The sequence below is a fragment of the Phasianus colchicus genome, chromosome 2 (genome assembly GCF_987193195.1).
Source record: "Phasianus colchicus chromosome 2, bPhaCol1.hap1.1, whole genome shotgun sequence".
NCBI lineage: Eukaryota > Metazoa > Chordata > Aves > Galliformes > Phasianidae > Phasianus > Phasianus colchicus.
Window position 1 is genome coordinate 80,588,735 of NC_143437.1, and position 12,476 is coordinate 80,601,210.

The 12,476-nt window shown below is 35.7% G+C and overlaps 1 protein-coding gene across 5 annotated transcripts in view; it reads left to right on the forward strand.

Annotated features, from left to right (window-relative positions):
• Positions 1-12,476, forward strand: part of COL12A1 (collagen type XII alpha 1 chain) — a 99,824-nt gene that overhangs the window by 60,246 nt on the left and 27,102 nt on the right. For all 5 annotated transcript variants that reach the window (XM_031610772.2, XM_090136136.1, XM_031610773.2 and 2 more), the window contains exons 40-51: positions 33-179; positions 1,012-1,128; positions 1,556-1,702; positions 1,982-2,056; positions 2,583-2,722; positions 3,938-4,061; positions 4,251-4,394; positions 6,374-6,538; positions 7,411-7,449; positions 7,539-7,677; positions 9,757-9,899; positions 10,263-10,372. In XM_031610772.2, the coding sequence (XP_031466632.2) occupies positions 33-179; positions 1,012-1,128; positions 1,556-1,702; positions 1,982-2,056; positions 2,583-2,722; positions 3,938-4,061; positions 4,251-4,394; positions 6,374-6,538; positions 7,411-7,449; positions 7,539-7,677; positions 9,757-9,899; positions 10,263-10,372 (1,490 nt within the window). The remainder of the gene's footprint in view (positions 1-32; positions 180-1,011; positions 1,129-1,555; positions 1,703-1,981; positions 2,057-2,582; positions 2,723-3,937; positions 4,062-4,250; positions 4,395-6,373; positions 6,539-7,410; positions 7,450-7,538; positions 7,678-9,756; positions 9,900-10,262; positions 10,373-12,476) is intronic.

Genomic DNA, 12,476 nt, shown 5'->3' on the forward strand with positions numbered 1-12,476 from the left:
TGCATTTTCTTGATGCTTCCTTTCAATTCAAGGTTCAAATGAGCCCATGGAGGTTTTTGTGGGTGAAGTGACATCCTATACCTTGCATAATCTGTCTCCCAGCACTACTTATGATGTGAATGTTTATGCCCAGTATGACTCTGGAATGAGCATACCTTTGACAGATCAAGGCACTACATGTAAGTCAGAAGAATTTTATTGTAGTCATGCTAGATACATATACTGATCTGAGATAATGTTGGCTTAGACGGTATTTCTTGGCTAGTTGTTAGAAGATTTGAATATCCTCTCATAGAGAATACTTGGCAGTTGGCCATGATGTAGTTTCTAGAAACACTATGCTTCAGAACAGTAATGGAAATATAATTTTAAGTAATGATTTTAAAATGTAAAATTTTCTAGTCTGCTTCCTCAAATTTTATTGGCTGTAGTTGGGTTCAGTCTGTAATTATATCCAGGATACTACCGAATTTAACCATGCTAAGCAGGTTTAGACTTTTGCTACTCTGTTTCACAGGGAAGTCCAGGAACTGAAACTTCACCTTTTCATAAGGAGATAATTTTGTCAATGCCCTCAGTTAAAAAGCTTCTTAAAGTTTCTTCAGTTAACATGAATCAATTATCCTGAGTTTTGTTGACTACGTTCTTTCTTTTCGTACTGCCATATATGAGTCAGATTCTGATATGTTGACATTTTTTATTGTGTAAAGAACTCCACTTACGTGGGTGAAAAATGATAAAATGGGCTATTTCCCAAGATGAGAAGGTTATCAGACTTTGGGTGTTTGTAAAATACTAGGCCAGTATCTGTAGGGCATGTGATAATATGAGTAAATTGGACTGGAACTGCTCTTTCCTTCTGTAAATCTTAAAAAACAAAGAAACAAAAAAAAACTAAAAAAAAGGTTCTGGAGCAGCACTGCTAATAAATATTTGAGTGTGATGTAGCTCTTCTAACATCTGTGGTGTACTGCTTTCCAAAGAGCAAATTTTGTCTTTCTCTGCTCGCAGTATACTTGAATGTCACTGACCTAACAACTTACAAAATCGGCTGGGATACTTTCTGTATTCGATGGTCAGCTCACCGGTCAGCAACTTCCTACAGACTAAAACTGAACCCAGCTGATGGTAAGAGAATTTTTGCATTTTCTAAAACATAGCTTTCTTATTTTGGTGGTGGGACCACGTACATGGGATGGAGGAAAGCCTCCACTATCAGTCATGCTGCATTTGATTGAACCTTGAAGGTCTGAACATACGCTGTGGTGGTGAAAAAAGCTGCAAAGTGAACTACTGCTTATTGTCAAGTTAACTTTCATTAGTGGAGATTTGCTAGTTACTGGAGTTTTACATGCATACTAGAGTGTTGCTGCTTTCCTGAATGCCCCAGAGTTCATAATCAGAGCTTAATCCTAGTTAGAAGGTTTTTATGGGACAAGAATAAGACTGCTATCCTAACTTCCTCTCAAAAACTTTCTAATTTCTACACTTGTACACACATTAAAAGGGGAATAGTGGGTTCTAATTTTCATTCCATTGGTATTCGTTTTTACAGGATCTAGAGGACAGGAAATTACAGTACGTGGATCAGAAACAAGTCATTGTTTTACTGGCCTCTCACCAGACACAGAATACAATGCAACTGTCTTTGTTCAGACCCCTAACCTTGAGGGACCTCCAGTCTCTGTGAGGGAACATACGGGTAGGTAATAGATACTGTGAACCTTAAGTTTTGAATACAGAACTTGTCTTGTTTCAGTGATTGAGTTTGTCTTGTTTCTAAATGTCTTTCAATACTTCTTTTAAGTGGTTTTTCCTCTTTCTATCAGTATAATGTCAACTGGAGTTTCAGGGGAAGTTGTGTAATACTAGAAAATTTAGTGAGAAAAAATATGAATCTTTCTATGGTAGTATAATACATAATCTAGAGTTTTCCTTAAATGAAATAATTTATATTGAGCCAAATTTTTTTTTATTTCAGTCCTCAAACCTACAGAGGCACCAACTCCACCACCTACGCCTCCTCCACCTCCCACAATCCCTCCAGCTCGGGATGGTATGTTTATTTGTAGATCTATGTAGTATTTTTACATTGTTGCTGCACTGCCTTAGGGTTTAATTCTATTTTTCATAAGTTTTAATAGATTTAAAGCTAGAACAGCAATTTAGGCTCTGAAGTTTGTGGTCAATTTCTTAGTTGCCTCCATTTGCTTTACCGGACTCTGAAATTTCCTGGATTAGAATGGAAAACTGAATACATACATTGGGGGAAAAAATCAAGATATTCTGTAGCTCTATAGCAAATCTGTCAACATAGCCCTCAGTGGACTTTTTATAAAAGTTGTTCAGAAAAAAATGTAATTTAAGACATTTGCATTTGATTATTGAGCTTTTCATTTCCTGCACCTTTGTTTGAGAATATTTAATAAATGTTTTCATGTTGAGCATAAAACACTTGCCATTTGATGGTATTGTAGTAGAAGTTTGCTAAATGCTTGCCTTTCAAATTTTTGAAGCAATTCTCCTTATTTCATCGTGCTCTGAATGGTATATTTCAAGTGTTCCTTTTCTTGGTCTTTCAGTATGCAGAGGTGCCAAAGCAGACATAGTGTTCTTGACTGATGCTTCCTGGAGTATTGGTGATGATAACTTCAACAAAGTAGTAAAGTTTGTTTTTAATACAGTAGGAGCCTTTGACTTGATTAATCCTGCTGGAATCCAGGTAGGTTAGTTATTTCCATTGAGTACGTTTTGGAAGGAGGTTGAGGCTGGAACTTGATTACTAAAATTGTTTGTACAGTGTGTGTACGTATGTATATATATGAAGCATACGAGGTTTTCTGTAGATACTAAAGGAATCTAGTTGTTATACAATAACTTTTGGCTATCAGAAATCTGCCCTGAGGACAGTCTGAGTGTTGAGTGAGGAGTGTGTTTTAATTTCTCAGTTCAAGAATACTTCAAGTGTAAACAGTAATAACTAAGAGGAATAGACCTCCAAGATTTCTTTGCTGATTATTGTTGTAAGACTTTTTCTGTCAGCCTTCTTACTTTAACCATTACTCATTCTTTCTACTTATGTGAAGCTGGACGAGATTGCTGCTAGGGTTCAATAAATACCGCTCTTTTGCTGCAAAGTTTCTTACAAATTAATTGTTGAATATTGCAATGATCTTTTTTCCTGTGAATTGCTATAAGTCTCCAGTCTAAAGCTGAAGAAAACCTGATACAGGAGGCAGACACTGCTAACATTTAGCGAATTATGGAAGTCACATACCTCTTGAATTAGTTGCAACAGTCTCTGGTTTTGAATGAGATATTTATTAATAATTAATTTATTATTATTATTGATTTTAAAAGAGCAATTTATTTCAATAAATTTTAATGTATACATACAGAGAGATAGTTGTTCAGCACTGAGTTAGTTTGGTACCGTAATATTGCAATTATACAGAATGAATAATAACATAAAATTTATACATATTTAAATTTAAAAGTGATTTAAGAATAAACATACAGTGATAATATTCTACTACTTATGGCAAGAGAACATGCAATTTTGTATATGTCCAAGTTCTTTGTCATGCTGTCACCAGGTTCTTTTCACATTTCTTAAAAATAAATGGAGGAGATTTTCTAGACAATATATACCTACTCAAAAGCAGAGAGAATATATTATAAAACTGGCTCCATAGTAATGGAAATCTCTTAATCAGCCATATTTAAAATCATATCACATTTTATGCACAAAGGAAATAAAGATGTTGTGTGTGTACACTACTATGACAGTATATGTTTATGTAAATATGTATTTGTGTGCATCATACGTATGTGGGAAAGATTTTTCAGTTATTTCATGCTTACTAATGTACCACAATGCATATTTCAATTGAGTCTGAACTGGAGATATGTGACCAAATGATGCATTCCATCCCAGGTTTCATTTGTGCAATACAGCGATGAAGCAAAATCTGAGTTTAAACTGAATACATTTGATGACAAGGCTCAAGCTCTGGGAGCTCTTCAAAATGTTCAGTACAGAGGAGGAAACACACGGACAGGTAATTCTGAGCAATAATTTTATTTTTGTAAGAAAAATTGCCTAATTATCCTGATATTTCATGGACAAAGGATTAGGTTTTATGTTTTTCTATTTTAGTTGAGTGGCTGTCGCTCTGTCAAAGTGAAGTAAGGAATTTCTTCATGGATAATGGATAATATGGCTGACTCATTTGTTGTACACTTTGCAGGCAAAGCCCTAACATTTATCAAAGAAAAGGTTTTGACTTGGGAGAGCGGCATGAGGCGAGGTGTTCCCAAGGTACTTGTTGTTGTCACAGATGGTCGATCACAGGATGAGGTGAGGAAAGCAGCAACAGTCATACAGCACTCTGGTAAGTGATTCACAGTACCTAACTATTGCATTTCCTTAGCATGTTAAACAGTGCAATTTATAAGTAGTGCTTCAATCATCTTGGAATTCTTTACCTACCATTTAAGGATTCAGATCTTTATTCTGATTGTTTAGAATGACTTGGAACTATTTAAGGAATTTAAACTTCCAGGACCAGACTTTTTCTTTCTCTATTCTCTCCACTGTGAGAGCGTATGGCTTCCCAGGGCTTTCAAGGAATTTTTCATGCATGCTGTTTTATAAAGCTGACTTTTGGTTACTTTTTCTCCTTGCTCTGTGGACCCCAGGCATCATCATGGAGAGTACTCCATCCTGGTGCTTTTGCTAAGCTGGGCCAAGCTTTTTGAACTTTGTTTTATTTGACAGAAACTACAGGAGCTCCAGAAAAACAAAGTGCTTTTTCTGCAGTTAGGTCTAAACTGACTTCTTCATTGCCTTTTGAGCTGAGAAACATTGCACTCCTGCTTTGGACTGCTGACTGTGGCAGATGTGTGACTAAGCATGTACTCTTTTTTCCTGCTCTCAGCAGCCTCTACTGAACTTGCCCAAAAGTCTTGCATTTCACTGCATGAACCATCAGGAATGTAGTTTCCTGAATAAGAAGATGTGCTTCCTTATGGAAATCACTGGCATGTAAACCACAAGTGGTCATCTTGTCTGCCTCTGTGATCTGGAAGAATAAGCTCCCTAGATGACTTCTAAAGATGTTTGGCTAACCTACTCATAAAAATCTCTACAGTCCCTGTGGATAATCTGCTTTAGTGCTTAACTTATGCTAATATTTGGAAAGCTTTTCCTCATACATTACTTAAGTATTTCTTCAGGCTAATGAAGCTGCTGCCTTCTTTTCATTTCCCTAGTTAACCAGGAAAGCAACTGATAACTGTACACTGTAACAGGCCTTCATTCTTGAAGCCTGTTGTCATTTCCTCTTTCTGACTTTTTTCTAGACTAAACAAATACAAATACATTTCCTTCAATCTCCTGTTGATTGTGTTTTCCAAACCTCTTGTCATTTTCATTAGCTATTTTCTTCAGATACTTTACATCTTAAATATTGTGTTCAAAGCTGGACAGTGTATTTCAGCCAAAGATTCATCAGTGCTGAGCACAGAGGGACAATTATTTCCCATCTCCTTTTGAAAAATTCAAAATGCAAATAAAAATGGGCATTTTTAACATTTAATAATTAACATTTATAGTAAATGTTAATTTTTCCTTCAGCTTCCAACCAACATTTTTGTGAAGTTTCGTGTTAATTACATTTTTTTTCTTTTGGAGAAATTTTTCTTTTTAGTGATAAATTGTGTAATGAACAGTTTTTTTTCTTTCCTGTTTTCTGGTACAATAAAAAGAGGTCAAATTATGATATGGAGAATTAGATGGGAGAAGGGAAAGGAAGAGGTGAGTCAGAAAAATAATTCTGTTAAGGGCCTAAGATACGACAGAACAAAAACTCGATATAAAAGGCAAGGAAACTCCATTTTAAGGATTTGAAGAGGAAAATCACTTGACAAAGGGAAAGATTATGCTTTTACTCCTGGTAATATGATTAAATTCTAGGGGCTGGGTTCTTCTAACTTTACTTTTGCCATCTACTAATTGTCTAGTCTAAGGTGTTGGTACTTTTATTGTTAGTGAAGAGAGAGCAACAGATAAGCATCTACAGAAAACAGCTTCTCCTATCCTGAAGTTTGCAAGCTAGGGAGATGAGCTGAGTCACATCCTGAATCTGTCCTTGACAGCTGTCAATGAAGGAAGGAGGAGAAAATTTTGAAAGAAAGGTGCAAAAAGCAATTTAATCTCTCATGAGCTTTGATAGAATGAAAGGATAACCAGAATGTGCACTCATAATGAAGGCTGGATAGATAAGACAATGATAGCGTTTGTGAAATATTGACCTGAAAAATGGTTATGTATGTTATACTACGTTTCAAATAACAAATGTTATTTTTACAGGCTTCAGTGTCTTTGTGGTTGGTGTGGCTGATGTGGATTACAATGAGCTGGCCAAGATTGCCAGCAAGCCCAGTGAACGTCATGTATTTATTGTTGATGACTTTGATGCATTTGAAAAGATTCAAGATAACCTCGTCACCTTTGTGTGCGAGACAGCTACCTCAAGTGAGTAGAAAATACCATTTACCCTTTTCCCAAACTGATGCATTTGTTTATATACTGCTATACTTGTAAATGACTTTACAATACTTCAAAAACATGTTCATATATCAAAGTTAGGTTTTGTAATTACTACGTGTGGTTTGAGATAGCAAAAGTTTTTTTGTTGTTAATTTTGAAGTAACTGTTGTATTTAGTGTAATCTTGTCTGACTTTTCAAAAGTATAGGTAGAACAAAACAAGCAATAGTCAGAAGTTCTGCTCTTTACAAGGAAGTAGAATGATGTCTAATATGAACTGGGGGATACAACCAGTCTCTTTACCTTTGGTCCAGTCTTCTGTAAGAGTGTGGGTGAAGTGGGTGGTGCTGTTTCAAAACGTCTGAAATTAAATGTCACTTGTTTACTCAAGAGTTATCCTTCAATGGCAAAAAAGAAAAATTCTCAAGCCTGTCTTGTGCAACTCTGTGACTCCCTAACTTCTTCATCTGCTGGCTCTTTAGGAGTCATTTAAATCTGCAGATTTTTTCTGTGATTCTGACAGCTAATATGCAGCCTGACTCACGCCTCTAATATTTATGGAAAGATTGAATCATTATGCCCCTTTCTTCTTAGGAATTAAGCTAAAAATATTCTGGGGGCTCATCTGTTATCCCATACAATTTGTCATGGTAGTAACATCCAACTGAAAGTAGCGAGTAAAGGTTTTAGCAGTCCATCTAATGCAGAACAGGACACAGTGTGACAACTGTAGCAATAATTGGCCAAGAAGTTATATTAGTACAGAATTTTTGCTAATAAAATTGTCTAAGTATGTACATGTTCATATCGTGGTAGGGGTCATATTTTTGATCTTACATGTTTTTTCATCTCTTTTAGCTTGTCCTCTTATTTACTTGGAAGGATATACTTCACCTGGTAAGAAGCTGCCTATATTTTGCATCAGTTCATTTTTGTCTTATACAGCTCTACAGTGTTTTTGTTGTTTTTTCTTTCCTGATTTAAAGGTTTCAAGATGTTGGAATCATATAATCTGACAGAGAAGCATTTTGCTTCTGTGCAAGGTGTATCACTGGAATCAGGCTCTTTCCCAAGCTATGTAGCATATAGACTCCACAAAAATGCCTTTGTCAGCCAGCCAATACGGTAAGTAAATGAGAAGGACTCAGAGCAAACAGGTGGGGAAGGATTAACGGAGTTTGTAACTAATAGCATTAGTGTCTCATGGAAAGTGCATTTATTTGATGCTCTTTTAACTGAAATCCAGGAAATATACTTTAAAGAACGTCCATCAGTGTTCTTGTTAAATACTTATCTGCTTCTTCCTTTGCAATCTGTTCACTGTTAATCTAGTTGCTTTTTGTTCTTTTATCTGACACTTTCTTAACCACTATACTTACTTACAATATAGAGCCTGCAACAGGCTCAGTTAAGCAACAGCCTCCTCAGTACAAAGAGCTCTATATTGTCAAGGGAAAATGGTCTCAGTGTAGAGTGGTAAACTTCAATCTTTGCAGTAAGCAGCACTCCGATATCATTGATTTAGGGTATATTCTCTTGTAGCTGAATTGCTATATCTAGTCAATGGAGTGGAGATTTAAAGGGTCTGTAGTCTTATAGCATCTAACAGAAGGGTAATATGTGATCATTCCTTCTAACTATCACATACACTCCAGAAATTTAGCAGTTAGTTTCACTAAGAGGAATCAGGTAAATCCTGTTCTTTTACATTTGTTCCTCACCCTTCCACTTAAGCTTAAGTTTCAGAAAGGACCTCCTAAGTCAGAGGAGATGCCTATAAACAGTCCATTAGTCCTATTTAATTTAATGAAAGTAATTCTTTTTTGTTGCTGTTACTGTAAAAGCCTTTGGAATCTTTTGCCAGATTGGTAAAGATCAGATCACATGTACAGGCTTCATACTGGGGTGTACGAAGTAACAATTTCTTTTTGCTGGCCTTCTCAGCTCACAGCTTTAAAAGCTGAGGGTGGACTAAAGGACTTTTTGAATTCATTGATGCGCCTGTACAGTTATGGGAGTGATCCTTGACAGGTTGGATTTTTACAGTTAGGGAAGTACATATAATCCCAGTCAGTGGTATCTTGTTTAGCAATTTTGTTACATTAATATAAATCATGCATTAAACAGGTTAAGTAGGATGATAAGAAGATAATAATAATAATAAAAAACTTACTGTTTATTTCAGGTTATTTAGAATGTTTTTATACAGTTTATTGTCTGCTGTAGAGGTGGAATAGACTTGGCAGAGTATTTTGGGCACTTAGCTTTCATAAGAAGCCAGAATATAAAACTCACTTTAGACTGAGTCAGCAAGGCAATAAAAGCATCCTGATCCTAGTGGCATTGCTATTTCATATTTGACATAACTTGCTATCAGAGATATAAATAGAATGGCTATATCTACTTTATTATTTTCTTTCTCGCACTGTGTTGTGTGTTGTTGTTTTTTGATATGACTGTAATTGGAAAGTGTTCCTAACCGTGTGGGTAATTAAGTTTTGCCTAAAATATTCATGTCTGTTTATGCTCATGATGCCAAATCCCTCTCTCTCAATTCCAGTTTATTGGCTAAGGAGACACATGATCTATCTACCTTCTTGCAGCTAGTTTCCTGCACTCTGCATGTCTCCTTCAAAAAATGCCAGTGTATTTTTATTTATTCCCAGCTTTATGACTTTTTAATGTCTAACAATGAACATCACAAATCTAAATGTCAGCAGCCACCAGTGGCTGAGGTGGGGCCCAAATACACCACCCATTGTAGGGAATACATTAAATGTTTCCTTCACTGCCTCTGTTACTGACAGCCATTGATAGTTAAACAGAGTACTTTCCAATGCTTGTCTAAAATGAGCCAAGTGAAATAAGCCTACAGATTTTTAGGAACTTACCATCAAGGAATTTAAAATATATGTTGTTTATGTAGATCTTGCTACAAGAATAAATCTCCCAGGGTTCTTGGTCACATTCTGGCTGCCCCCATAATCATGATGCCTCAACCAATTTAAGATAGGCTGTGAATTCGTTATAAAAAAAATCACAAAGTGATTTTTATCACTTAGCATAGAGAGTGTAGTTAAAATGCACAATTTTGTTAAACATTGTTATTTCCCCATTATCCTTAAATCATTTCCTTGAAAAAGAGCTTGTTTATTTTCCTCATATGTTTCCATGTGAAAAAATATCTTCATATTGTCTTAACAGGGAGATTCACCCAGAGGGACTGCCACAGGCATACACTATCATCATGCTATTCCGTCTTCTGCCTGAATCCCCCAATGAACCTTTTGCTATTTGGCAGATTACGGACAGAGATTACAAGCCACAAGTTGGAGTTGTGCTTGATCGTAAGGATGGTTATACTTACTGAACAGAAAATTTATACATTACATTATTTTGCATGTATTATTCCACAATCTTTCCAAAACCAAAGCATTATTGCATGGTAACAGATTTAAATAATTTCAGTTTTAAAATATATACTGTTCTACTTTGTACATAGATTAATTTTTCAACTACTATACCTTTTACCTTTGATATTACCTTTCAAACCAAAGGAATGTACATCTATGTAGCTATGTCAATTGAACCATCTATAGTCTGTGTTTACCTGCCAGAGTGCTACACTACATTTTATCCATGAGTCTATCCTATGATGGTGATTTCATCTTTGCATCTAAAATGAAATGTATTATTTTATTTTTTTGCAGCTGGCAGCAAAGTGTTGTCATTCTTTAACAAGGATACAAGGGGAGAAGTTCAAACTGTAACTTTTGATAATGATGAAGTAAAGAAAATCTTTTATGGAAGCTTCCACAAGGTAAAGGATTGAAATTATGAAGGTTACTTTCTGAAGCACTGTTCTTAGGAACAGGGCACAAGCAAGCAGAAGCTACTGTCAGTTATATCCAGTTCTGTTACAGTCCTGTAGATGACTGAACAAGGAACAACAGGCACAAACTGAAATATGGGAAGCTCCATCTGAACTTCCTTGATCCAGTTGAAACTTCTTTAGGAAAACCACATTGAGGGTCAGAAGTGGGGAAGAGAAACAAGTTGCACAGTGAGATTGTCAAGTCTCATGATATTCAAAACACATCTGGATGCTTACCTGTGTGACTTGCAGTAGGGAGCTTGCTTTAGCAGGGGATTAGACTAGATGATCTCCTGAGGTCCCTTCCAACCCTTACAAATCTGTAACTCAGTGATTCTGTGACACACAGGCTTACAGATCACACAATTCAAGATCCCTTAAGTTCTAGTTCTTCTTTGGTTATGGAAATGTAAGGCCTGTGTTGAATCAGTGTAAAAGATGGATTTGTCAAGATTGTGAAAGTGGAGAGAGAAATACCACAATGCATCATAGCCTATCTGGCTCATGAAAGAAAAAAAGATAAACTGGGAAAAAGGAAAAGGAAGATGTGATGAGAAATTTTTTTCTGGGAGGGTAGAATGTAATGATTTGGATCCACTGAGAGAAGAGGAAGATATAGCCACAGAAACTAAGTAGTTACTGGCTTGTAGATGAAAGCAAGGAGCCAATATTGGTAGTTGAATAGAATATTGAATGAGATTTATGTGATTAACAAACATAACATGTATATTTACATATTTTCTATGTATGCAAGGATGTTGGTATATTTTTGGCTTTAGATTCACTGGACCTACAATATTCCATGTTATTCTATAATAATACTATACGTATTATATAATAATATAATATATTTAATGATAATGGTAATATTAATGGAAGGAACAAAAATAATGAGAGAGAATACGTAACAGATTGTATAATCTGTTTCAAATTTAGAGTGGAACTCACGTTTTTGAATTGTCAGAATGGCTAGTGAAATTTGCCCCGCCTACAAATGTGACAGTTTTGTGCTTGCTTTTAAATGTTGTGGATCAAATTATGAAACATTGATCCTGCCAGACTTTGATACCTCTAGACACTGAGAAGTGTTTAGTTCAGGCTACATGCATGCCTAAAACTACAATTTCAGGAATATTTTCCTGCTGTTAAGCATATGTGTTTAAGGCAAGAAAATGTCTTGCAATTGCAACATTTTCAGTAAGCTGAAATGCACATTCTGTTGTTTTCTCTTATCTGCCTTCTGTTTAGTTTATTTTTTCCTCTGATGATTAAATATGGCTGCACTATAACATTTGTTTTCTTTATGATACCCTCTCCTGCATGACCAGTCACTACAAGCATTCCTTTGAGGATACTGATAAGGGATTGCCTCTGTTGACTTTCTGATACTGGAGGCCAGATTGTGAAGCATGCTTTGCTACAGCTGAAGGCAGGGCAAGCTAGCTGGTGCCAGCATTAAAATGTGTTGAGACTTGTTCTGTTTAAAACACACTACTATAAAATCAGTCAGTACTATAAGAGTTATTGTTTTCTTCAGAACTTGAGAGAGAATAATTATCCAAACTGTTTCGATATCTTGTCTAATTGTTGTAATGTCTATAATTTACTTAATGACTATTTTCCTGTATGTGAAGAGATGTTTGTCTCGTGACATTTGTAACTGTTACTTATGAGTAGGTTTGGATCGCACCTGCATTATACTGCATTATATTTTGCCTTTGGCATCTGTCTTTTCACATTTCTGTTTTTTTAGTAGCTTAGTTGGACAACTGAATTTTCAGGAACAGTGTTAATCTATTGGAGTGAGAAAAAACAGTCAGCAAAGACTAGAATATGTATTGTTTTGCTTTAAAAGTTGTGTCACCTTATTGCCAAGGAGTAGTGAAAACACAGAATAGCATTTAGCATTTCTCATTCATATCAGTGTGAGAGATGAGACCTCCATTATTCGGGTCAGTGATATGAAGCTCTCTACATGCTGTATTATCAGCAGTCTGTTTTAAGTGTCAACTGCTAAGTTCACTGATGTTCAGAGTCACATTTTTCCTTT